At 35.9% G+C, this 27,340-nt stretch overlaps 1 protein-coding gene across 7 annotated transcripts in view; it reads left to right on the top strand.

Moving 5' to 3' along the window:
* CAB39L (calcium binding protein 39 like) overlaps positions 1–27,340 on the top strand; it is a 137,032-nt gene that overhangs the window by 86,032 nt on the left and 23,660 nt on the right. For all 7 annotated transcript variants that reach the window (XM_081045880.1, XM_081045878.1, XM_081045881.1 and 4 more), the window contains 2 exons: positions 9,209–9,327; positions 21,820–21,988. In XM_081045880.1, coding sequence (XP_080902006.1) covers positions 9,209–9,327; positions 21,820–21,988 — 288 coding nt within the window. The remainder of the gene's footprint in view (positions 1–9,208; positions 9,328–21,819; positions 21,989–27,340) is intronic.

The raw sequence follows: 27,340 nt of genomic DNA, 5'->3' as shown, positions 1-27,340 counted from the left end.
GTAACCATCAAAATGTTCTTTGTATCTATGAGTGTGTTTCTGTTCTGTTGGTTTATTTATTTTGTTCTTTAGATTCCACAAGAAGCAGTTTTTAAATGGGCACAGGACCATCCCCTGTGGCTGTACACCCAGGCTCAGTGCAGAAATAGGTAAAAATGCTCATCTCCCAGTTTCTTTGTGGAAAAGGTTTGACTGCATGCTTTACCAGCTGCTGCCTGAGGGTTCAGTTTTTAATCAGTTCTAGGTACTGACTGCAATCCTCTCCTTTGGAACTAACAGTTCTTGCTTGACACACCCACAACTACTGGGAGTCACTAAGAACAAAGATGGTGGCTTGGAAAATCACAGTTTTGATAGGGAACAAGGTGCTCAGTCCAGGCTGATTGACAGGGTTCATTTCTTACATGAAATTAGTCTGTGAAGACTAGGAAAGGTGGCTGTTTCATCTAATGTGCAGAAACCAACACAGAGATCAAAGAAAATGAAGAAACAAGGGACTATGTTCAAAACAAAAGAACATGAGAAATCTCCAAAAACCAAGCTTATGAAATAGAAATAAGTGATTTACTTAACAGAGAGTTCAAAATAAAGGTCATAAAGATGCTCACTAAGGTCAGGAGAGCAATTCATGAACAAAGTGAGAATTTCAAAGGGATAATAACAGAAAGATAGAAAATATTTTTAAAAAGTACCAAACAGAAATCACAGAGCTGAAGAATACAATACTGTATTGAAAGCTTCAGTAGTGGGCTTCAGCAGCAGATTAGATCAAGCAGAAGTGAGGATAGTGAACTTGAAGACAGGATAGTGGAATTTATGACCCAGAGGAGCAAAAAGAAAAAAGAATTTAAAAAGAAAGAGTGAAGATAGCTTAAGAGACTTAAGAGACATTGTCATGTTGACTAATATATGTATTATAAGGTCCCAAAAGGAAAACAGAGAGAAAGGGGATGAAAGCTTGTTCAAAAAAAATAATGACTGAAAACTTCCTAACCTGGAGAAAGAAATAGCCATCCAGGTCCCAGAAGCCAAAAGGTTCCAAAGAAGATGAATCCAAAGAGATCCACACCAAGACTTACTATAATTAAATTGTGAAAGTTAAAGACAAAGAGAGAATCTTAAAAGCAGCAAGATAAAAGCAACTTGTTATATACAAAGGAACTCCCCATAAGACTATCAGCTGATTTTTTTTTTTTTTTCAGCAGAAACCCTAGAGCACAGAAGGGAGAGGTATGGCATATTCAAACTAGTGAAAGAAAAGAACTTCCAATCAAAAAATTTTATGCCCGGCAAAATTGTCATGCAGAGCAAAACGAGAAATAGTGTTTCATAGACAAACAAAACCTGAAGGTGTCCATTACCACTAGCTTGGCCTCACAAGAAATGTTAAAGGGTGTTTTTCAAGCTGAAATGAAAGGATGTTAATTAATAGCATGAAAGTAAAAAATTCAATGGTAAAGGTAAAGTAATTAAATTAGAATAATCTAATATTATAATGGTGGTGGGTAAATCACTTATAACTCTAGTATAAAGGTTTAAAGAGAAAAGTATTTAAAATAACCATAACTACAATAGTTTGTTAGTGAATACATAATATGAAAAGATGTGAATTGTGACATCACAACATGAAATGTGTGTGTTGGGGGGAGGAATGTGAAATGTAAAGCTTTTTATATGCATTTGAAGTTAAATTATTATCAGCTTACATTAGATTGTTATAAATATAAGATATTTTATATAAGCCTCGTAGTAACCACAAGGCAAAAACCCATTGTGGGTATACAAACGATAAAGAGAAAGGAATTGACGCATAACACTACAAAAAAATCATTAAATCACAAAGGAAGAAAGCAAGGAAGAGAGGAATACAAACAGCCAGAAAACAATGAAGAAAATGACAGTAGTAATTCCATACCTATCAATAATTACTTTAAGTGTAAATGGACTAAATTCTTCAGCCAAAAGACACAGAGTGGCTGAATGGATAACAAAACAAGACCTAGTTCTATGCTGCCTACCAGAGACTCACTTTAAGAACACAGATTTAAGAACACAATAGACTGAATGTGAAGGGATGGAAAAAAATATTCCGTGAAAATGGATACCAAAAGAAAGCAGGGGTACCTATACTTACAATAGACAAAATAGACAGTAAGCCAAAAACTATAACAGGAGACAAGGAAGGTCATTATATAATAAGTTATGTGCTATTTATGACAATGCTTTGGTCAGCAACAAACTGCATAATAGATAAATATAAGATGATGGTCCCATAAAAACTAAAAAATCCTATCACCTACTGACATGGTAGCTGTTATAGCTGAGCAAAATGCAGTACTCATGTTTGTGGTGATGCTGGTCTAAACAAACCCACTGCAGTGCCAGTTGTATAAAAGTATAGCACATATAATTATAGTAGTAGGCTTACCATCCAGGTTTGTGTAAGTACATTCTATGATGTTTCTACAATGATGAAATCACCTAATGACACATTTTTCAGACCATATCCCCATTGTTAAGCACCACATGACTGTAATGGGGTCAGTTATTCAAGAGTCTATAACAATTGTAAATATTTATTCAGCCAACATTGAAGCACCTAAATATATAAAGCAAGTGTTAATACATCTGGAGGGGAAAAAGGACAACAATACAATAATGCTAGGCGATTTTCATACCCCACTTTCAACAATGGCTAGATCATGCAAACAGAAAATCAATTGGACTTACTTAAACTACATATTAAACCATATGGACCGAACAGATATACAGTGTTTCCCTAAAAAGAAGACATAGCCGGATCATCCACTGTAATGTGTCTTTTAGAGCAAAAATTAACATAAGACTTGATCTTATTTTAATATAAGACCCAGTCTTATATAATATAATGTAACACCAAGTCTTATATTAATTTTTGCCCCAAAAGATACATTAGAGGTGATGGTCCAGCTAGGTCTTATTTTCAGAAAAATACAGTATATAGAACATTCCATCCAACAGTAGCAGAATATACGTTCTTCTCAAGTGCTCACACAACATTCTCCAGGATAGATCATATGTTAGGCCACAGAACAAGTTTTAATAAATTTAAGATGATTGAAATCATATCAAGTATCTTTTCCAACCATGAAAGTATGAACTAGAAATCAATTACAAGAGGAAAACTAGAAAATTCACAAATATGTGGAGATTAAACCATATGTTCCTGAATAACCAATGGGTCAAGAAGAAATCAAAAGAATAATAAAAAACATTATGAGACAAATGAAAATGGAAACAACGTACGAAAATTTATGGGATGCAGCAAAAGCACATCTAAAAGGGAAGTTTATAGTGATAAATGTCCATATTAAGAAAAAAGAATGATCTCAAATAACCTAACTTTATACCTTAAGTAACTAGAAAAATAACAAATTAAGACTAGGTTATTAGAAGGAAGGAAATAACAAAGATCAATAGAAATAAATGAAATAGAAACTAGAAAGATAATAGAAAAGAACAATGAAACTAACAGCTGTTTTTTTGAAAACCGAAAATTGACAAAACTTTAGCTGAACTGAGAAAAACAGAAAACTCAAAATCAGAAATGAAAGAGGAGATATAGCAACTGGTAATACAGAATTACTAAGGATCATAAGAAACTGCTATGAACAATTAAATGCCAACAAATTGAACAATCAAGAAGTTGACAAATTCCTAGAAACATATAATCTACTGAGACTGAATTATGAAGTAATAGAAAATCTGAACAGACCAATAACGATCAGGATCGACAATAAGGATGTTGATCGGTAATCAAAAACCTTCCAACACGGGCCAGCCCAGTGGCTAAGGCCATTGGAGCTCCGTGCTCCTAACTCCGAAGGCTGCCAGTTCGATTCCCACATGGGCCAGTGGGCTCTCAACCACAAGGTTGCCGGATCAACTCCTCGAGTCCCACAAGGGATGGTGGGCTCCACCCCCTGCAACTTAGATTGAACATGGCACCTTGAGCTGAACTGCCACTGAGCTCCTGGATGGCTCAGTTTGTTGGAGCGCATCCTCTCAACCACAAGGTTGCCAGTTCGATTCCTCGACTCCCCCAAGAGATGGTAGGCCGCCCCCCATGCAACGCAATGGCAATTGGACCTGGAGCTGAGCTGCACCTTCCACAACTAAGACTGAAAGGACAACAACTTGACTTGGAAAAAAGTCCTGGAAGTACACTCTGTTCCCCAATAAAGTCCTGTTCCCCTTTCCCAATAAAATCTTTAAAAAAAAAACACACCTTCCAACACAAAAAAGCGTGGGCCCATATGGTTTCACTGGTGAATTTTACCAAACACTTAAAGAAGAATTAATGCTACTCCTTAAACTCTTCCAAATATAGAAGGAGAAGAAGAAATACTTTCAAACTAACTTTATGAGGCCAGTGTTACTCTGATACCAAAGCCAGAGGCACTACAAAAACAGAAAGTTACAGGCCAATATTCCTTATGAACACAGATGTGAAAATCCTTGACAAAATATTAGCAAGCTAAATTTAACATTACATTAAAAGTATCATACACCATGATCAAGTGGGATTTATTCCAGGAATACAAGGATAGTTCAACATATACAAAAAAGTGTGTTACACCACATTATTAAAATGAAGGATAAAAATCATATGATCATCTCAATAGGTGAACCAAAAGCATTTGACAAAATTCAACATCCTTTCATGATAAAAACTTTGAACAAATTGTGTATAGAGGAAATATACCTTAACATAATAAAGCCCATCTATGACAATCCCACAGCTAACATGCTATTCAGTGGTAGAAAGCTGAAAACTTTTCTTGTAAGATCAGGAACAACACAAGGGTGCTCACTCTTGCTACTTGTGTTCAACATACTGAAAGTCCTAGCCAGGGCAATACCAACTAAATGAATAAACAGATAAATACATACACTATATTAGAGCTCATTGTCCAGCTAGGTCTTATTTTCAGGGAAACAGGGTAACAACTCAGCACTGAAAAGAATAAACTTTGATACACACAACAACTTGGATGAATCTTGAGGAATTATGCTGAGTGAAAAAAGTCAATACCAATACCATGTAACCATGTATGTATGTATGTGTATATGTGTGTGTGTGTGTGTGTGTGTGTGTGTGTGTGTATATATATATATGTATATAGGCATCCAAAGCAGAAAGAAAAACTGTCTCTATTTGCAGATGACATGATATTATATATAGAAAACCCTAAGACTACCAAAAAAAATTTGAACTAACAAGTAGATTCAGTAAAGTTGCAGATAAAAAAATCAATATACAAAAAATCACTTGTGTTTCTATATACTAACAATGAGTTATCAACAAATAAATTAAGAGGGCAGCCAGATAGTTCAGATGGTTAGAGCGTGGTGCTCTTAACAATAAGGTTGCTGGTTCAATCCCCACCTGGGCCACTGTGAGCTGCGCCCTCCACAACTAAACTAAAACAACTACTTGACTTGGAGCTGATGAGTCCTGGAAAAACACACTTAAATAAATAAAAGTTTAAAAAATAAAATAAAATCCCATTTACAATAACATCAAGAAGAAATATTTAGGAGTAAATTTAACCATGGAGGTGAAAGATCTGTACATTGAAAACTAGCAAACATTAATGAAAAATTGAAGAAGGCAAAAATAAATGGAAAATATTTTATCTTCATGGATTGGAAGAATTAATAATGTTAAAATGTCCATACTACCCGAAGCATTCTACAGATTCAATGCAATCCCTATCAAAAAATTTTCACAGAAATAGAAAAAACAAATCCTAAAAGTCATATGGAACCACAAAAGACCCCAAATAGTCCATGCAATCTTGAGAAAGAACAAAGCTGGAGGCATCACACTTCCTGATTTGTAACTATATTACAAAGCTATGGTAGTGTGGTATGGGCATAAAAACAAATACATAGATTAATGAAACAGAATATAAACCCAGAAATAAACCCATGTATATATGTTCAATTAATTTTCAACAAAGGAGCCAAGAATATACAATGGGGAAAGGACAATCTCTTCAATAAATGGTGTTGGGAAAACTGCATATCTACATGCTAAGGAATTAAACTGGACCCTTATCTTATACTATACACAAAAATCAGATTGAACATATGACCTGAATGATAGAACTCCAAGAAGAAAACATGGGGTAAGCTCCTCCCCTTGGGGAGTAACTAGCTTAGGGGAGACAAAGGGGTGCCTTCTTTCCCAGGGTGGATATTGATGGGCTCAGTTCCCATTCTGATTCTACCCTGCCCCTTAGTCATCAGAGAAATGCAAATTAAAACCATAATGAGATGTAACCTCACACCTGTTAGGATGTCTAGTATCATAAAGAAAAGATATAAGAAATGCTAGGAAGGATGTGGAGAAATGAGAAGTCTTGTAAACTGTTAACCTTATTAAAAACGGGCTCAAATGGATTACAGACGTAAATGTAAAACATAAAACTATAAAACTTTTTTTAAAAATAGAGGAAAGCTTTCAGGATCTAGAGTCAGGCAAAAAAATTCTTAAACTTGACACTGAAAGCACAACCTATAAAACAAAAATTGATAAATTGGATTTCATCAAAATTCAGAACTTTTGCTCTGCAAAAGGTCCTGTTAATAGGATGAAAAGACAAGCTACAGACTGGGAGAAAATACTTCAAACTACGTATGTGACAAAAACTAGTATCTAGAATATGTGAAGAACCTTCAAAACTTAACGGTATAAAAACAAACAAACCAATTTGAAAATGGGCAAAGGCTTAAAGAGACAATTTCACCAAAGAGGAATGTACAGGTAGCTCCAAGCACATTAAACATGTTCCCTAGCTATTAGGGAAACACAAATCAAGACCACCATGAGAAATTACCACATACCTATCAGAACAGCTAAAATAAACTAATGACAACACTAAATGCTGGCAAGTATGCATAGGAATTACATTGCTGATGGAAATGTAAAATGGTATGGCCAATCTGAAAAACAATTTGTCAGTTTCTTTAAAAACTGAACATGCAACTGCCCTAGTAGAAATTGCACTTCCGGTATTTATCACAGAGAAATGAAACCTGGTCATGAATGTTCACAGCAGCTTTATATATAAGAGCCAAATGCTGGAAACAACTTAGAAATCCTTCTGCCGTTAAATGGTTAAACAAACTCTTTGGTACATCTACACCAGGAACTACCATGTTTCCCCGAAAATAAGACCTAGCCAGTCAGTCAGCTCTAATGCATCTTTTGGAGCAAAAATTAATATAAGACCCAGTCTTATTTTACTATAAGACCCAGTCTTGTATAATATAATTAATATAATATAATATAATTAATATAATATAAATATAATATAATACTGGGTCTTATATTAATTTTTGCTCCAAAAGACGTATTAGAGCTCATTGTCTGGCTAGGTCTTATTTTCGGGGAAACAGGGCAACTACTCAGCAATGAAAAGGAATAAACTTTGATACACACCACAACTTGGATGAATCTTGAGGAATTAATGCTGAGTGAAAAAAGCCAATACTAAAAGGTTACACTTTGTATGGTTCCATTTACATAACATTCTTGAAATGAGAAAATTATAGAAATGAAGAACAGATTAATGGTTGCCAGAGATCAGGGGTGGGGTGGTGATGGGGGAAGAGAGGCGAGTGTGGCTATGAAAAGGCAAGAGGTGTGATGGCTCAGAACCCAGACTCTGGAGTCCATCGACTTGGGATCGAGTGCTGGCTCACATCCAATCTGGGTCAGGTAACCTCGCTGGTCCTTAATTTCCTTATAGCATGTACATTGTAAGGTTGTTTTAAGGATTGGATAATACATGTAAAGTTCTTAGCATGAGTGCCTGGCACAGAGCAAGCACTTAATACATCTAGCTGCTGTGAGGGTGGTAGGATGGAGAATGGGGGTAGTGAGGAAGTGGAGGTACTGATTGATTGAAGCAAAGATGTTTTGTAATACAGAGGGGGCAGTTATCCCAGAGGCGAATACTCCTGAACTGAATCTTAAAGGATGACTGAGAATTAGAAAAACAAAGGAAGGAAAAGCATTCAGGACAAACAGAAGAGCATGAACAAGGCATAGAAGCATGAAAGATTACATATAAGTATATGTAGAAAAGCAATTTGGTATTAATCGAACTTGAAGTAAGAATGGAAAATGAGAGGTGACTGGAGAGGCAGGCAAGGGCCAGGCCATCGAAGCTGTTTGATGTTTCTTTGAGCAAAAGCACTAAAGAGAAGAGAATGGTGTGGTGGAATTTGCATTTCTAGCTAGCTCACTCTGCCAAGTGAAGGATGCTTTGAAGTAGAGGGCATACCTGGAAGACTCTCTTTACTAGTTCAGTAGGGAGATGACCAGCTAGAATCAGGGCCATAGCAGTTGAGAATGGAATGTCATTCTTGTTCTTATTTTCCATATTAAAAACTCCGGTTCAATGGGCGCTTGGAGAAGCAGGCAGGCTATCCTGGGGTTGTGGGGTGTGTGAGAGTGGAAGTCTTATTACACATGCATGCTCTAAGAAGCCCTGTCCAAGACTGGCTGTAGTTCCCCTGGCTCGGGCTACTTGCTAGGACTAAGTGGTCCCTTCTTTTGACTAGGTTAGATATGACTTCTTATCATCACCTAAGTTAAGTGTGTTCACCTAATAGAAAGCTTACTTTTTTGTCCTTTTTTTTTTTTTTTTTTTTTTAATGCAGCAAGGTGAGAGGGGAATGGATAAAAAGGAGGGGAAAAATTACTAAAAAGTATATCTAAGAAAAAGGAATTTGATTCCAACCTACATTTGCTAAAATATTTTCTTCATCTGTTTTCCCTCCTTATTTATGAAGGTTTAAAAATGCTAATCATAATATTTTTCTTGTAAAAAGGTAAAAAAAAAAGCATTCAGTTATGTCATATTTACTATTTCATATTCATCTGTGCGTTTCACTTACTGCTGTGAGAAATAGTCTTCCAATTGTCCAAATTTCCCACAGTGCAAATCCTGTGGCAAGGAGCTTTATCTGTTTTGCAGACTCTGTGTTGAATGTTTGAAAGCACAGCTGACTAAAGAGTAAATTAACGTTTTCGTCTTAGGAAGGATAGTGCTATTTGTGTGTGTGTGTGAACAGCCGTTAAGATGTCATTCACATGCCATACAGTTCACCGATTTCAAGTGTACAATATAATGGTTGGTTGTTTCTTTAACAGGGCAAAAAAGATGTGACCCAGATATTTAACAACATCCTGAGAAGACAGATAGGCACTCGGTTTCCTACTGTGGAGTACATTAGCGCTCATCCTCATATCCTGTTTATGCTCCTCAACGGGTAGGTACATGGTTTCCTTGAAAGTAAGTTTGAGTTTAGAATAGTTATTAAATGTATATAGCATTAGCCTCATTTCGGATATGATGGGTTCGCTTTTGGAATCACAGTAAAGATCTTTGCCATACTTGAGGTCAGCCCTCCAAATCTATATTTCCCTGATTACTTAGGGCACAGCACAATCCTTTCTTTGCATCTTTATATTTCTCAGGTTCCTTCCATTGACGGCCTCTCTTTTCCTCCACTTTCCTGTTAGCTCTTGTCTCTTCCTATTTTATTATTGCTTGCACCTCCCAATCTGCCCTTTTCCTAGCTGCCCACTTAACCCTTTCCCTGATTTCATGAGACCAAATCCCCTAACCCTAATCCCCATTTACACACACACACTCCCTCCCTCCCTCTCCTCCCTCCCTCCCTTCCTCCCTCCCTCCCTCCCTCCCTCTCTCTTCTTCCAATGACCAGCATCTGCCAAGGTGACATGCTTCCACACAGGGATAAAGTAAATATTACTATATGTATATGGGACCACAGGGGAGCCCGGAAGTCTAGCCAGATAATAGAATCCCAGATTTTTCTTTATATGTATACTTATTTACGAAGTTTCTTGGGCATTTTGAAACTATTCTAACTCCTACAGACCAGAGCACTGGGTGTAGCAAGGCTTAGGGCAGCAGATTGTCTTCTGCCTCCCTTTCCCTATCTTTCTACTCCACCATCTCAAATCTATGTATTATGTTGTTTCATACCTAGTCCAGCTCCTCTGTGTTTAATTCCCAATTCCTGTCTTGTACATTTTTAAACATCTAATTGTATCAAAGCAATGCATAACACATAGTTTAAAAATCAGATATATCATCACATACCAGCTCTTTGCTTCTTCCTTCTCCATGCCTCAGTCTTGTTGCCCAGAGACAATCACTTTCATCTTTATTATTCGTTCATCTGGTATTTACCGCTGTATTTCAAATAATGGGCCTACACTAATATTTTGATTGATCGATTTTAAAAACTATCTTTTGACTTTTTAATAGGCTAGATAATTTAGTTTTTCTACCATCACCATTATTCCATTTTCCTTCCCCTTATCCTCTCAAGATACTTTATCACAATTTTTATTTTATTTTATTTATAATTTTATTTATAATTTTATTTTATTAAAAATCACATTTATATTAGTATGGCTATGTAATCATTATTCATTGTTGACCAAAGTAGTATATTATGATTACTCTGTTTTTTGGTATGAAATATTGTTTTTACGGGAGAATTGTTTCTTCCAATTCTGGAAAGGGAACTATACTAGTATCATGAATTAGAGCAGGATAAACTTATAACAAACATTAAACTTGATAACCAAAAGACTCCCAAAATGGAGTGGCGTCACAGCAAGTTAAGTTTATTTTCCAAATAGTGCAGAGCAAATGGTCTAGGTCATCAGGGGATTCTGCCTTCTTTAACATGTGGTGGCTCAAATCACTTTGGTCATTGCCATTTCAGCCCACGGGAAGGCAAAAATACATAGGAGAATTTATAAGCCAGGCCTGCCTGGAAATGGCCCTTTTTCTCCCATTCACATTCCATTTGAGAGCCCATAGTCACTTGGTCCCTTAATTCTTAAGGGAATCTGAGAAATGTACTTTAGTGCCCAGGAAGAAGAGGAGAATGGATTTCGATGGACTGCTAACATTCTGTCACATATTGTTTCTTTGAAAATTTCTTCCCTTTCATTTTTCTGTTTTCACTTTCTAGGTCTCCTATTAGTCAGAGTTGAATCTCTGGTATTTATTTCTTATCTCTTCTATTTTCTATTTCTTGCCCTTTGTTTTACTTTTGGAAGATGTTCATTTTATCTTCCATTGAAGATAAACTATTGAATTTTAATTCAGCTACCCTATTTTTAATTTAGAAGAACTCTGTTCTCTGAGTGTTCCTTTTCCTGGTCTCTTAGCACTTCCTAGTTCTGTGACTATGGGTATGTCACTGCCCCTTTCTAAGCCTCAGTTTCTTTGTAAAATAATAATAAAATTTGTAATATTACATTCACACGAAAGTGATGTTGCATTACATGCATTGCCAGAAAGACCTGTGTTTTCAGTTAGGGTCTGCACTTTCTTGCTGTAAGATACTGGGCAAGTTATCGAACATCCTCAAGTCTTGGTTTCCTCATTGCAATATAGGTAGAGACAATTATAATGCCTACTTCAGTAGGTTGTTAAGAATCTTCAAGGAGATAGCTAGCAAAGCACAGCACTAGAACATGATCCTCAGTAACTATCAATCTAAGAAATAATTTTTCCCTATCTCTCTTAAGAGCTGCAAATCATGTTGAAATATATGTACAATTGTAAACAAATATAATTGAGGCCATATATAAGTGCCAGAATAGTATTTATAAAGTGCTCATTTCCAGTTCAGGTTGATTTGTAAAGTTTAATGGACCCAGCAGTGTATGATCTTCACGGCTGGTCATTGGTGGAGAGGCCAAAATGATCAGTTTGTACCCACTTCTGGAGATTCTAAAATGTTAAGCTAAAGCATTTATTTGACGTTATCCTAGAGGAAGTGGGGAGCCACTGAAGAGTTTGGGGGAAAAGAAGAATCTTAGATTTGTGTTTCAGGAAATGAAGATAAATTAAGAGCAGTTTTAAAGTTAGCTTAGAAATAAATGTTCCCTCCAGCGTGCTGAAATGTATTATCCTAAATGTCCTGGAAATCGTGGTGGCTGATAGGGAACAGTAGGGGTGTGGGTGATCTAAACCGGTATCTTCCGTGGTGTGGTAACCGTGTGTGGGGCGCATGCAACTCCACGAGCTTCATCCCTGGAGTGGGGGTTACTACTTTGGAGGACCTCTTACGGCCTGTCATTGAGCAGTGAGGGGACAGCAACGACCTTGTATTTATTTTGTGCATAGAGCTGCACCCGATACTAGTGGCTGGCTAAGCACAAAGATTTGGTATGTTCCTACCGAGGGAATTAGAAACAATGGAAAATTAATGCTCTTATGTTTTAAAAACTCGGATTAATGAAGAGGAAAGGCAATTTAGTAAGTTACTAAGTGTGGTTTCAGGGTAATTTAAAATTAATTCCATTCCTTTTTGTATATGATAAAATATATGTATTAAACATTTATACCTTGTTTATGCTTTGTGGAATAGAAATTTAGCATAATTGAATATTTATTTTGAAAATTAAGTTGGTGAAGAAGTATAACTTATATTGAAGAAAACAACTTTATTTTCCCTTTCCGGAAGTAATGAGACAGAAGATAATTAATTCTAATTGTTATTTATTAAATGTTTAACTGCGCTAATCTGTTATAGATCAAGAGTGAGCCTTTTTTATTTGTGATGTGCATGGGATTTATGACTGTGTAATTGTGCCCTATTTCTCCCACCCTGTACCCCTCTGTCAGTGGAGAGAGTTGAGAAAAGACTTGGCGATGGGAAGCCAGGCAGGGGAACTAGACTAAGTTAGATGTTAAGTCCATTTGCACAAACAAGAGTTGGAGATGAAGAGGAAGGAATCAGACGGAAAACGCACCATCATCAGGAGAGGGTTTTGGAGGTTTAATAGTGGGAGGCTCCAGAGTAGCTGCACAGTGAAGTGGTGCAGGGAGTTTGCTATATTTATCAATTTATAGAGACTCATATAAAGATTGGGCTGTCTTTTAATAACTTTTTACTGCTGGATATAACGGGGGTACAAAAGAAATGTATACACATTTTAAGAGATGTTATCTATACTCAAGCAGTAGTTTGCTGTAATCAGAAGTGTCTGGACGCTGATGGTAACCACTTTGAGCACCTCTTGTAATTGCGGAAGTCAAACGTGACTTTTATTTATCTTTTGTTAGCGATATATATTGAGTATTACAATTAATACAGTTTTTTCCTTTCTTAAAATGTGTATACATATTTTTGGCACCCTCTGTATTTATTTATATGTGTCTCTGTAAAACTTGTGGGGACTTGGTTTATTAAAAGATAGGATTACAGGGGCAGCTGGTTAGCTCAGTTAGTTAAAGCGCGGTGCTCTTAACAACAAGGTTGCCGGTTCGATCCCCACATGGGCCACTGTGAGCTGCGAAACAACTACTTGACTTGGAGCTGATGGGTCCTGGAAAAACACACTTAAAATAAATAAAAGTTTAAAAAAGAAAGAGCTGATATTAAAATAAAAAAGTAGGATTACATATAAAGTTTAATGAGTGAATAATCAGTGTATCTTTATAACTTTATTTGAAATTATGTCTGTGTCCTATTTGATGGTGAATTTTCTGATAAATTAAAATGACTACTATTCTTGCACAAATGATTTGATGCAACAGGTCATTCAGTTTCTAAACAAAATGTTAAATTGATGTAAGTAGAAATCTTCCTTATATTTGAAACATGAATTCTTCCATTATTAATCAATGACTTGTAGTTACCTGTGATCCTATTTTAATGGATAATTTGTAATAAATATGTCACTTTTCTGTATTTAAGAAAAAACTTTAAAAATATTTTTTAAATAGCTCTTATTTATTTTTCTAATATGTGGGAAAAATAAATTGATTAATTAAAAAGCCACTTTATTATACAGATTTCTATTCTAAGACTTCATTTTTGTATAATTATAGCACACAATGGAAAAATAAGAGTTGTTTACTTCAAGCAAACTCACTCAAATCTGATTCATTAGGAAAGTTTTATAAAATATCTTTCTATTTCTTTTGAAAAGTCAGTATTTAATTTAGTTTGTAAGGCTAAAACTGCTTTTTTTAAAGTTTATTTAATAAGTTCATTTATTAAAGGCCTACAATAATAATATTGATGATGATAGTAATAGTGACAGTAGTAGTTAACATATGACTTACTATATGAGAGGCCTTGCTTTGTATTTATATAATAGTCCTGTAGTTATTGTTGTTGTTGTTGTTGTTGTTATCATTATTATTATTTCCATTTTATAGATGAGGACACTGCAGCCAAGAGAGGTTAACTAACTTATCCAAAGGCACCTAGGTAGTATGATTTAAACCCGTGTAGTCTGGCTCCAGAGTCTGTGCTCTCAGAACTGCACTATACAGCTTTCCAGTCCTTAAGCACTAAGAATCTACAATGAGGAAAGAAAATTCATTACAACTCACTGTTTTTACTGGTAAAGTATATTCTAGGGGAGCACAGATGAAAGAGCCATGATCTCTGCCTGGGAAGTAAAAAATGAAGCAGATCTTAAAGTAGAAAACTGCCAAATAGGTACAAAGCATAAAAGGATTGGGGACCTCCCATGCAAAGGTACAGAGGCATCAAAATGTACAGTGTGTTTGGAAGATGACAATTCTGGTGCAGCTGGAGTCCACCGTGAATGGGGGAGAGATTTGGGGGGATAAAGCTGGAAAGACTGAGACCAGATTATGAAGAGCCATCCATGCCATACCAAGGAGTCTGAATGCCATTCTCTAGGCAACATGGAACCATCATCCATGGACTAGACACGATCAGTTGTAGTAACAATGAGGAAAGTGGCTTGGAGGGTGGAGGAGCTGAGATTCCAGCCTGGAATGGTCCAAGCAAGCGATAAATAGGACCAGAACTTTTGCGGTGATGTTGGGAATGAAGAGAGTTGATACTTTTTAAACATTTCCATTTTTTTCTGGTTCAAAGTAATACATGTTTATTATTTAAAAATTCAAACCTTTTAGAAATGTAATATAGGAAGGGAATGCATGCCGTATGCCTCCCAAAGAAACCATTTTCAACAATTTGGTGATGACTCCTCTCTGGTTATTATTCTCTATTATAATGATTCTTCTTCTTTTATGTTTTAACCCAAACTTGAAACCCATTCCTTCGTATCCTGTTTTGTAGATACCATTTATTGAGAGCTTGCTACATGCCAGGTGTTGCATTCAGTGTCTTTAGTTATGTTATTTTATTTAATCCTTCTAATAATACTGAGGACTAGGTATTATCCTCACCATTTTACAGATGAGGAAATTGAAACTTAGAGAGAGTAAGGCTATTGCTTAAGGTTATACAGCTAATAAGTGACAGAGCCAAATTTTCAATCCAGATCTGTTTATAAATCCTGTGTCTTTTACCATCAATATAACGTTAATAAGATTTGAGGACCGTTTAGCTGTGAAGGGAGAGGGAATCATAGAAGACCCTGAGCACAAGGTAGATAACAAGAAGCCCTAAATGGTACAGTTGCACCAGTTAACTTGTCACCATTTTCTAGTTTAGCTTGAAATGCTAGAGAAATTAGCCCTTTGTTTAAACGTAAGCATTTGTACTGTATGGTTGCTTATAATGTTGTTTAAAAACTTAGGACATAACTTGATTGGTGCATTTATTTATACACCAACCATGATGTTATTTAGGGATGTGATAGTAACATGTTATATTCAACCTAAGTCTAACCATAAAGAATGTAAGACAGAAAGAAATTGATACTTGTCCATCAAAGAGAACCATCTGGATATGGGATATAAACCATGGCGTAAAGGATTTGGAGCCCAAATTTTGTGAAAAGACTGTAAGTGAACACTTACTCAAAATGAACGTTTCTCCTGGCCCAGTTGAGTGACATTCCAGGGTACTGAGAGAATTTGAGGAGGAGGTCACTAAACTCCTCTCGGTGATCCACAAAGAATCAGGACCAGGGGAAGATGTTCCAGAGTCTAATATTAAAATCATAAATTTCTCCCAATAATACTATTTTATAAAGTTTTATTACAATAATTTTTAATCATATACATAAGTAGCAGGTACAAAGAAACCCCATGTACCCATCACTCAGCCTCAACAACCATCGATATTTTTGAGTCTGTTTCCTCTATCTCCTCAGCATCTCTCCTTGCTATTTTTTTGGCTGGAGTATTTTAAAGCCTCGTGTAATATCATCATATCAACCCTAAACACTTCAATATACATCTCAAAAATAAAAATACAATTTTTACATAACCACAATAGAATTATTACACTTAAAAATTGTCAATAATTCTTTAATAACCAATACCCAGTCTATATTCAAATTTCCTTGATAGTCCCCCCCAAAATATTTCTATAGTTGGTTTGTTCAAACAAGGATCCTAACAAGGTCCACTTACTGTATTTGGCTGTATTGTCACTTAAATCTTTTCATTTAGAATAGTACCCTCCTTTTTATGCCTTTGACTTGTTGAAAAGCTGAGTCACTTATTTTACAGAATTTCCTCCATTCTGAGTTTGTCAAGTTGCTTCCTAATGGTGTAATTTAACTTGTGCCATCATCCCCTACATTTCTAGACTGGAGATTATATTTAAAGGCTTGATTAGATTCAGATTTTATTTTATTTTGGCAGTTACATTTTGTAGGTGGTTCTGTATAATTCATATTTCCTCACATCTGGAGACATACATTTAGTAGTGCTAAGGTTGAGCAATGGGTTCAGAGTGACAACCTAATCCATTATAAAGTACCCTATCAACCTTACACTTAATTGGTTTGCCATTCATTGAAGAACATTCCCTGATTCACTCATTTCATTAGGGGTTACGCAAAGATGATATTCTAATTCTAGCATTTCTTGTGTATTTATTGACTAGAGTAGTTTTATAAACAATAACTTTCCTTCATCCACCTCAACAATTTAATTTTCCTTCAGTTACCAATTTAGAGAATAGTAAGTTGTTACCCTGGGAACCTACATTGGTGTCTAATGAGTTTCATATCTCCCCCCTCTCCCTCCCCACATCCACAACTTCTCCCCCCTCTTTCCGCCACCCCTGCCACTCACTCTATCTCTTTAGTATCATTATGAACTAGTGTACTTAATGTGTTAATGGTTTTCCATACATCTCATATTTTACGTACTTTTTTTTTTGATGCTCAGTTGTCCATCCATGTCCCCTTCGAGTTGACATATGTCCTTTTTATATCACTACCATTAGTTTGTGAGCGTTTCCTTGCTTTCTGGCGCAAGATGTACCAGCCCATTTTGTACATTTCCTAACACAGACCTGGAATCAGCCATATCTACTTATGACCTTTGTTCCTTTTAGTGAGGAATGGTTCTTAGAGACTATAATCTAGATGTTAGGGATGCTCATTGATTTTGGATTGTTATTGCTTCTAGGCCTTTTCAGTGGACAGAATTATTCCATTATTTTTAAAGTAAGCAAATATTTCTAGATTAGAAGCAAAACTTTTTGACTATATTGAGGAAGCCAAGTGTTTGTTGAATGACATTTTATAAAACTTTTCCAAATACTGCCTGGTGTTGTTTGCTTCCAGTAATAACAGAAGTCTGTTTTTCCTTACATAATATGTTCTTAAGTTGAGATATTATTGCACAAGATCTTTCTTCTAACCATTTTCTGTGTAATGTTTACTGTAGCTCACTGCTAGATGAAACAATTACTCTTACATTTGGCTTTCATTAAATTTGAAAGGGATCTTATATGCTGTCATTTGAATAGGCATATATTCTCTACAATAACATAGTTGTTTATAGTACACAATATATAACCCAAACTACAAATTAGGGAAAAAGATAAGATTCAGTTCTATAAAATAGTGAGTCAGCATTCATTGGATAAACTTTTGTTGGCGACCTGCCATAAGTTAGTCATTGTGGAGAACCCAGTGATTTCTAATGGTTTCTGCCCTCGGGAACCTTATCCATAAATAGAATAGAATAAATGAGATAAATATTTATTCTTTACCAAACCTAATGATATTGTTATTGGGATTTGAAACTTAAAATAGGCTTAACATGTGGAGTGCTTTTTTATATAATAGGCAATAAACTATCAAAAGCCAACATCCTAGAGTGTAGTCAGAATGAAATCATATTGTATATGTGCATTACAGATCCCTTAAAGAATAGTGAGGAAAATTAGGAATTTCCTTGTATGTATATTAATGTATTACTAACTTTAAGAAGTTGTCATCTCAGAGAATGACACTTCCACTCTTGGGAACAAATTACTGGGGTGGAATGACAAGTGTTTGACACAGAGAAGTATTTTTTTTTTATGTTCTCTTGGTTCTCAAGATGGTTCTCAACCTCACAGATGGTTCCAATAAACTTCGCCAAATGAAGAGAAAAAGAGAACTAATTATACAGAGAAGTTGGAGTAAAAAAAAATTTTTATAGATAGTCTCAGTTTGGAAATTGAATTAAGAAATGAGAAAATGTTGGCTACAGATCATACAGATTTTTGTATAAGCCAAAGTTTGAGGACTCATTAGAGTCCTCTGGTATCAAGAATTTTACTCAGTTTGAAATTCATGAAATTCATTATATGGCTACTTTATGAAAAACATCATGCTAGGCATTCTTGGAGATTGGGGTGGGGATGGGGGTAGGTGATAAGATATAGACACTAGAAGGAGATATGGGGTAAAGGAGGAGAGGGGAAGGTAACAAGATAAGTAAAACCTATCCCCGGCAATGAAGTTGTTTGTAATGAGGTGAAGAAAACAGATTTATTTATAACAAGTTAATTGTGATGTGCCATAGCACAAAATGAAAAAAATACTGTTTAAGTGGAATTACAGACAAGCTGTAAGAATGTGAAGGAGGTAGAGAATCATCCTGAATGGTGGGTGATCAGGAAAGACTTAAAGGAGGAGTTGGCATTTGAATTAAGCCTTGAAAGATGAGCACGAATAATATAGGTGGAAATGTGAGGAGCAGGGCATGCTAGGTTGAGAGAATGGCATACTCCAAAGAGTTAGGGAATGTGATGGGAGATGAAATTGAAAAGTTGAGTTTAGGGCTAAATTATGAAAGTCAATAAATATCTTACTAGTAATTCTGGATTTTAATCGTCTCTCCCTTAGTTTCTTTCTCTAAGCCAACAGTCTTTAATTTATATTCTCTTCAGTCCTCTCTGAATAAATGACAATGTTTTTCTCCTTCACATTTCAGAAAATGTACCCCTCTTTATAACAACTTTAATATTTCCCCATCTATAAGTTTTCCATGTGTGCCAGTAGGCTGATTCTCAAATTCTCCTGATAAGAGAAATTTCTAACACTATACATGAGCATTTTTTATAGTCTTCAAATAATCATGCCTTTCTGAATAGATTAGTATTTAATGTTAGTATGAGTTATTCAAGGGATATTGAAATGATATTTATAAGTATTCAACATAAAACAAGACCAATATGAATAAATGCCACCCTGGTTTAATGAATTCTCTCAAATAGCCTTGTTTGCCATTTCCCCTACTGTATCTGTAAATTTGATTTTATAAACTAAATTAGCCTATTTCTTAAATTATGGAAAAGAAATTTTATTCTTGAATCTGAATTTCATGTAAATACAGAGGGTGCCCAAAAAATGCATACACATCTTAAGAAAGGAAAAACTGTATTAATTGTAATACTCAATATATACCGATAATAAAAGATGAATACAAGTCACGTTTGACTCCTGCAATTACAAGAGGAGCTCAAAGAGGTTACCATCAGTGTCCAGACACTTCTGATTACAGCGAACTACTGCTTGAGCATAGATAATATCTCTTAAAATGTGTATACATTGTTTTGGCACCCCTGGTATTATCTGTTTAATAAAGAATACTTCATTATTCTTTATTGTTCAACAAAATATTTTCACTTATACGTGGTGACTGGTATCTTGAAGTTTTGTGTAAGGGGGTTTGGTTTTCAATGTTTGATTTTTCTCAACTATTCAGTGTCCTCATCAGTTCAATTCTCACCTATTTAGTTCTCATCATTTAGTGGACTTTCTTGCTTTTTAAAATATTTTTATCAGAATTTTCTAACTTGCAGAATTCATGGCACATTTGAATTCATAGGTCCTTTATTAATCATTTTTCCTATTCTCAATATTATACGAGCACTTTTTTCCAAGAATTGAGATATTTAAAGTTATTTTTTTCCAATAGGCTTTGTACTAGAACCATTAAAACTAGTACTGTATTCAACTGAAATGTTAAATAATATGAGATTTTTCTTTACGCTATACTCTACTCAGTTCCTAGTCTTTTACATCGGTTTTTATTCTATTCCAATATTTACCACACAATTGTAATTGTATCATTTCAATACTGGGCATGTCTTACTTGAGCTAAATATTATTCATTTTCTTGAAACTTTATCATACACTGCAATGTAACTCAAACCTAGATTTATTTCAATGTTGAATTTGACCCTCGAAAGATTATTATTAAGTTAGAAATAAAACAGATGTAGTATGTCAGTCCTGAACGCTTTCCTACAGTAGACATTGTTTTTTTCTAGTACAGGTTTTGCTGTGAGGTGTAATTCCACTTCATGATTTCAGTGAATCAGCTATTAATTCTTGGTCATCTATTATATGCAAATCATGTATATGTATATCTATCCCTTATCTTTTTTCTGAATTCACATTGGTATATTCTACTGCCAAGGAGATATCTCTACTTAGATATCATGCATCTCAAAGTTAACATGATCGAAAACAATCTCTTAATTTCTTAATTTCTAACCTGTTTTTCAACTAGTTTATTCATCTTGATAAGAGGCACCACCGTCTACCCAATTATATTCAAGCCAAAAACATAGGAATCATTCTTCAACCCTCAATATCCCTCAAGCCACATTTATTCCCCACCCTGTCCTGGCTGCAACATCAGCAAGTCCTGTTGACTCTCCCTCCAAACAACAGGAAACATCTGCCCACAGTCCAGGGTTCTTCTACTACGACCCCAGTCCACCAGCGTCTCTAGCTGGGCCTCGCTCCTCCTCCCACCTTGTCTCCCTGCTTCCACTCTAGCTCCCCAAGCCATTCTCTGTGTTTTACAATAGATTCTCCACAGGTAGCCAGAGTGATCTTTTGAAAGCATACATTAGGCCATGTTAATTACTTACTTTAAACTCTCCAAAGGCTTCCTACTACACTTTAAAAACAAACGCTTTACCTTAGCTTACAGAGTTGTACGCGATCTGGCACCTGCCCTTCTCTCCACTCCTGCTTTGTGTCACACCACTCACTGCTCTCCCCACTGCATTCCAACGAGACACCTTCCATCTTCTCTAACTCACCAAGCTGGTTCTTGCCTTGGGGTCTTTGCACAGTTAGTTCTTTTTGCTCGGAACGCTTTGACCATTCCCTGACCACTCAATCTAAAGTAAAATAAACTAAGTCATAGTCACACTCTGTAATATACCTTTTTATTGTCATCAGTTTCATAGCACTTCTCAGACTAGGAAATTATCTTTTTGTTGTTTGTAGCCTGCGTATTCCCCCACCAGACATACTCTCACTAAAATATGAACACCAGGAAGCCAGTGTCCTTGTCACCCTTACTGTCGTATCCCCAGTATCTGGAATAGTACCAGACACATCAGAGATATTCACTGGGTATTGAATGAGGGGCGTATGAACGAACTATGACAAATGGCGTCTCTGCTTTCATTAATAGCAGTATTGAAACGATTCTTTTGATACCATTAATATTATTTTGTTAATAAGATAACAGAGTTCTCTATCTCTTGTTTATCCTTTAGATATGAAGCCCCACAGATTGCCTTACGTTGTGGAATTATGCTGAGAGAATGTATTCGACATGAACCACTTGCCAAAATCATCCTCTTTTCTAATCAATTCAGAGATTTCTTTAAGTATGTGGAATTGTCAACATTTGATATTGCTTCAGATGCTTTTGCTACTTTTAAGGTAAATTTTTCTTTCCTGAATCAGCTAGATCATTTAGTTTCAGCCTTTCGTTAAAGTCAATTGGCCTCTGAAGAGGCACTTTAATTTTAAAAAACAGAAAATTCTGTTCCTTAGGCATGAGCATAGCCAACTGCGTATGACGTCGATCATAAGAGGCGTCAGTAAATAGAATCCAGTCTACTAGGCCAGTCTGTCACGTTGTGGAAAAACAACTCAAAATATTTGTCCCAAGCTCATGAGGAATGAATTCCAATATGTAAATGAAAAACGGAAATGTAGTACTCTCTGTATAGCATGCTTTTATTTATGTTAAAAACAAAGGGTATAAGCTTCCACTTAAGGTGCATATGCACTGAATACCTCTGGAAGGATATGTGGGGAACAGTAACTGTGCTTCCCTCCAGGAAAGGAACTAAGGGAAGTGGAGAATTACATCTTTGAATATGAAGGACATCACATTATTTTATCAGCATAATTTAAAATTTCCACATGTAAAACAAAATACTAATAAATTATATTGTAGCTTTTTTCATAATCATATATTATAAACTTTTTATCTACTTTGTTATTATATGAGTTAAGTTTAATTACGTACAATTTTAATTGTGGTAAAATACACATAACATAAAATTACCATCTTAACCATTGTTTAGAGTATAGTTCAGTTATGTTAGGGATATTCATATTGTCATGTAATCAGTCTCTATTAAACAACTCTCCATTTCCCTCTCCCTCCAGCCCCTTGCAACTGCTTTCTATTTTCTATTTCTATGAATTCAACCATCAAAAACATGTTCAGAGAGCATATTAGAAAATAGTGTAGCTAATTTGCAAACTAAAATACTAGCATTCACACATCCAATGAATGATGTTCCCTTCAAGGTTTCTATCTTAGAAAACCACGTACTTATTCTTATGATACTGCCGTTGTTTAATATATTTGGAAACTGGTATGTTTGTGGCAAATTCATTTTTTAATAATGGCAAATCTTTATCCTTTGAGGGCAGGTAAAAGTTTTGGAAATAGTGAAGAGCTATTTAACATCCAGGTTAGTGGATAAAGTGGGCAATCAAATTAGCTAGAACTTTTTTTGTCTGGTTTTAGTAATAATAAAATGAAATAAAATAAAATTTTATAAAATAAAATTTTAAAATAAGTAACGTAGAGACTGATTTTCTTCAGTGTCTATAAAATCGGCTCTGAAGGCCATTTTACAAGAGGTATGCCAAAAATATTTTAAGCTGATGACATAACAGCATCATAAAAAAATAAGTTTTAAAGTCTGTTATAAAATAGACAAGGTTTATTTAAATGTATATATTCAGATTTGTTTCTTTAAAAGCATTTCAACAATTTAGTTCTATTTACGTAATTCCAAATTCACTTCTACTTTTTTAGGATATAAATATATACAGAGGGTGCCAAAAAAAGTACACACGTTTTAAGAAAGGAAAACTGTATTAAAATTGTAATACTCAATATATACCGATAACAAAAGATGAATACAAGTCACATTTTTTTTGTTTGTTTTTTAGATTTTATTGGGGAAGGGGAACAGGACTTTATTGGGGAACAGTGTGTATTTCCAGGACTTTTTTCCAAGTCAAGTTGTTGTCCTTTCAATCTTAGTTGTGGAGGGCGCAGCTCAGCTCCAGGTCCAGTTGCCATGGAGTTGAACCGGCAACCTTGTGGTTGAGAGGACGCTTTCCAACCAACTGAGCCATCCAGGAGCTCAGCGGCATCTCAGCTTAAGGTGCCGTGTTCAATCTTAGTTGCAGGGGGGGCTGCCCACCATCCCTTGCGGGACTCGAAGAATTGAACTGGCAACCTTGTGGTTGAGAGCCCACTGGCCCATGTGGGAATCGAACTGGCAGCCTTCAGAGTTGGGATCATGGAGCTCTAACCGCCTGAGCCACCGGGAAGTCACATTTGACTTCTGCAATTACAAGAGGTGCTCAAAGTGGTTATCATCAGTGTCCAGACACTTCTGATTATGGCGAACTACTGCTTGAGCAATGTTGACAGAAGTATCCACTTGTGTACATTTTTTTGGCACTCCCTATATTTTACTTCATTGTAATCTGTGTATGACTTTTATTTTTTTATATGTTATAAATATTTCAACGATACTGACATCGTTCATATACTAATATTAATATATACTTTAATCTTATTACTGTATATAAATGATTTGAAAGTTGACCAAGATGATAAATAGTTCTTTTTAATAGTTCCCCAGAGATAGGGAAAGGTGAAAGCAGTAGTTTGCAGTACTGAAAACTATGTATTATCTATAGACTAGGAATTTACTCAGTCTGTTCTGAGAAAGTTCCTTAAATCTATTAAAAGGTATACCGTGTTTCCTTGAAAAAATAAGACCTAACTGGAAAATAAGCCCTAGCATGATTTTTCAGGAGGACATCCCCTGAACATAAGCCCTAATGTGTCTTTTGGAGCCAAAATTAATATAAGACCCGGTCTTATTTTCGGGGAAACACTGTATTAGCTCATGTGGTGGGAGGAAGTGTGAGGGAGTGTTAGAGCAGAAAGACTCAAGAAAAGGCAGAGATCAGTGGAGCAGGAGGAAGGGGGATCTCAGGAGAAGAAGAAACCTGACAAATGGAAAGGGATATAGTTGTGTCCACACGGAAGTAGGGCCTGCAGCTGGGCAGTGAAAGGGGCTTCCTGTGACTAAGAAAAGAGAACACTGGTGAGTGGACTTGACCTTGAAGATAGCCTAGTTAAGGGATAGGCAAGGCTGAAAGCTGCCTGTGACACAATCTATAAAGGGAACCAAGATATCTCCAGATATATAATGAGATGCGGAAAATTGAATTGACATGAACTGTCAGGGAGAATCCTATCTGAGGATGACACTTTACTGTGGTACTTTTGTTTTCACAACAGTGTGCAGTTTGGGGACCAGACCTGAATTGCCCGAGACAGTAGAGCAAAGGAGTTGCAGTGCCTTCGTCCCGAAATGCTTGAGCCAAGTCTGAAATAAAATATCAACCAATCTAGAACTGGGGTTTGAAGGGAGGATGGTCACCAGCCTGCTTAGGGTTTCCACATGTCTCCATCCATCCTGCCTGCTCCCTAGATTCTCCCTGAGAAAACGGGGAGAGGAAGAGTCCGTGCCTGGAAGTCTGGGATAGGTGGGAAAGGGAAGGGAAAGAAAGAGAAGGGGGAGTTAGGGAGCATGAAGAAAACAAAGATGTAAAGAAAGGAAGAAGAAAACTAGCAAGAACAGCAAAGAGGGAGGGGAAGGAAGGAAAAGAGAGCAAAGGGCTGGGGCCAGAAGGGGCGGGGGGCGGGGAGCAGCAGACAGGACATGTGCTCAGTGAGCTGTGAAACCCAGGAGCCTTTTCCATTTCACGAGCCACCATCTCACCGGGCAAAACAAAACTTGTGCAGTGACTACCGATGAACCCCCCAAAAAGAGTATATCTAGAGCCCATGGTGAGAGACACCTTAGTGCATCAGATATGAAGAAAGACATTTAACACAAAGGATGATACCCTTTCTTTCTAGCAAAATGTCTGTGCCTAAACTACTAAGGAGATGTTTTCTATTAATAGATACTATAGTCCCATTTCCCCCCCTTTTCTATTTGATGACTCTTTGCTGTCATGGAAACAAGTTAGTTAAAAAAGAAAAAACCTTAAGTAAGACTTGACTAATAATTATAAACACAGAACACATTTTAATGGAAAGAAAAGCAAGTACAGATTAATGTGTGTTTTTGAAAATTTCCCCAAAGATTTTCCAACATTAAATAGATTAAACTATACTTGGTAATGTCTTGCTATCATATGTTCAGCCCAATTTAATTTTTAGCACCATGGTGAGTCACAAAAATAAATTCTAATGTTTGGATTTGTATTTCAGCATACTTTCCATTGAACTTACATCCTTGAAAAATCACAATAACCAGAAAAGTTTTCTAGTGTGCTAACAATATTAGAAATACCAGTTTTCTATATTTTTCCAAAATACTATGGCTAATATAATGTAATGATGACCTTAAGTTACTATTTTTTTTAAAGTAGCTGGTTTCAAGAGGTTTTGTTTGTTCTTTTTTTGGTTTGATTTTATATTGGTTTGGGCTTTTGTTTTTAACATCTTAGGTGAAGCTTTTTGTTTTAAGCTCCAAGATGACTGTTGCCCAGCTTAGTCATTAATGTTTTAACATTGTTAATTTATGTTTTTGTCATGGTATTGTCTACAAATTGTCCTTTCCCCAAAAAGATTCTTTCAACCACAATATCTTTCATCCCTCCTCCAAGAATCAACATACTAGAGGTGGTTTGAATTCCATCTCTCTCCCACCTGACTAGCTGTTTGTCCTTGAGCAAGTTAGTTAACCTTTGAGTTTCATTTTCCTCATCTGTGAGATGAAGAAAATAATTCCTGCTTTGTGGAGTTGTCGTGGAGATTAGATGTAACATGTGTAAAGTACTCGATACACTCCACCCGTTTCTCCCCAGCTGTGCACAATTCACTAAAATATCAATATCAGATTTTTTAAAGCATGATACTTAGACTATGCAAAACTTAGTCCTTTCAAAACAGAATTGTTGGGAGGTGGGATGAAAGAGTATATACTATTTCAAATAATTTTTTAAATTTTAAATTCTTTAAAATTTGAACTTTATTTTTCTTTGCAATTTTCTGCTTTGTCTTTTTTGGGTGAAATTCTAGGTAGTTTTTTCCCACTCAGTTATATGCTTTATAATAATGCTGCAGTTGTACTGGGGGTGCCAAAAAAATGTATACAAGTGGACACTTTGGTCAGGGTTGCTCAAGCAGTAGTTCGTCATAATCAGAAGTGTCTGGACACTGATGGCAACCACTTTGAGCACCTCTTGTCATTGCAGAAGTCAAACATGACTTGTATTCATCTTGTGTTATCGGTATATATTGAGTATTACAATTTTAATACAGTTTTTCCTTTCTTAAAATGTGTATGCATTTATTTTGGTACGCTCTGTATTTGTCTGTGTATTTTGTGCGTATCTGCATGTGTGTATGTATAGCAGGTCCTTGAATAAGATTGTTTCATTCAATGTTGAATCATTTATTGACTGTACCTATCATATACACGTGCTGGAGGAATTCTACCCTACCATTATATTTTTCTATTACTGAATTTTTTAAGTTATTTCAAGGTTTTTTTCCCGTTGGAATTTGAAGGAGCTGCTACACACAGAACTCCCTCCTGACTCCTCTTTCTTTGGTGTAACACGAGCGTGAATGGAAAGCCTTCCAAGGCTGCACTCACTGGCACAGTGCTCTGCATTGCTCTGGCAGAGGGAGCGTGGGCCTCACACTTAGGCTGAGGACTGGTAGCA

The sequence above is a fragment of the Rhinolophus hipposideros genome, assembly GCF_964194185.1.
Source record: "Rhinolophus hipposideros genome assembly, chromosome: 4".
In the NCBI taxonomy this organism is placed as follows: domain Eukaryota; kingdom Metazoa; phylum Chordata; class Mammalia; order Chiroptera; family Rhinolophidae; genus Rhinolophus; species Rhinolophus hipposideros.
Note: the sequence above shows the minus strand (reverse complement) of the source record. Positions and strands in the feature narration are given on the sequence as shown.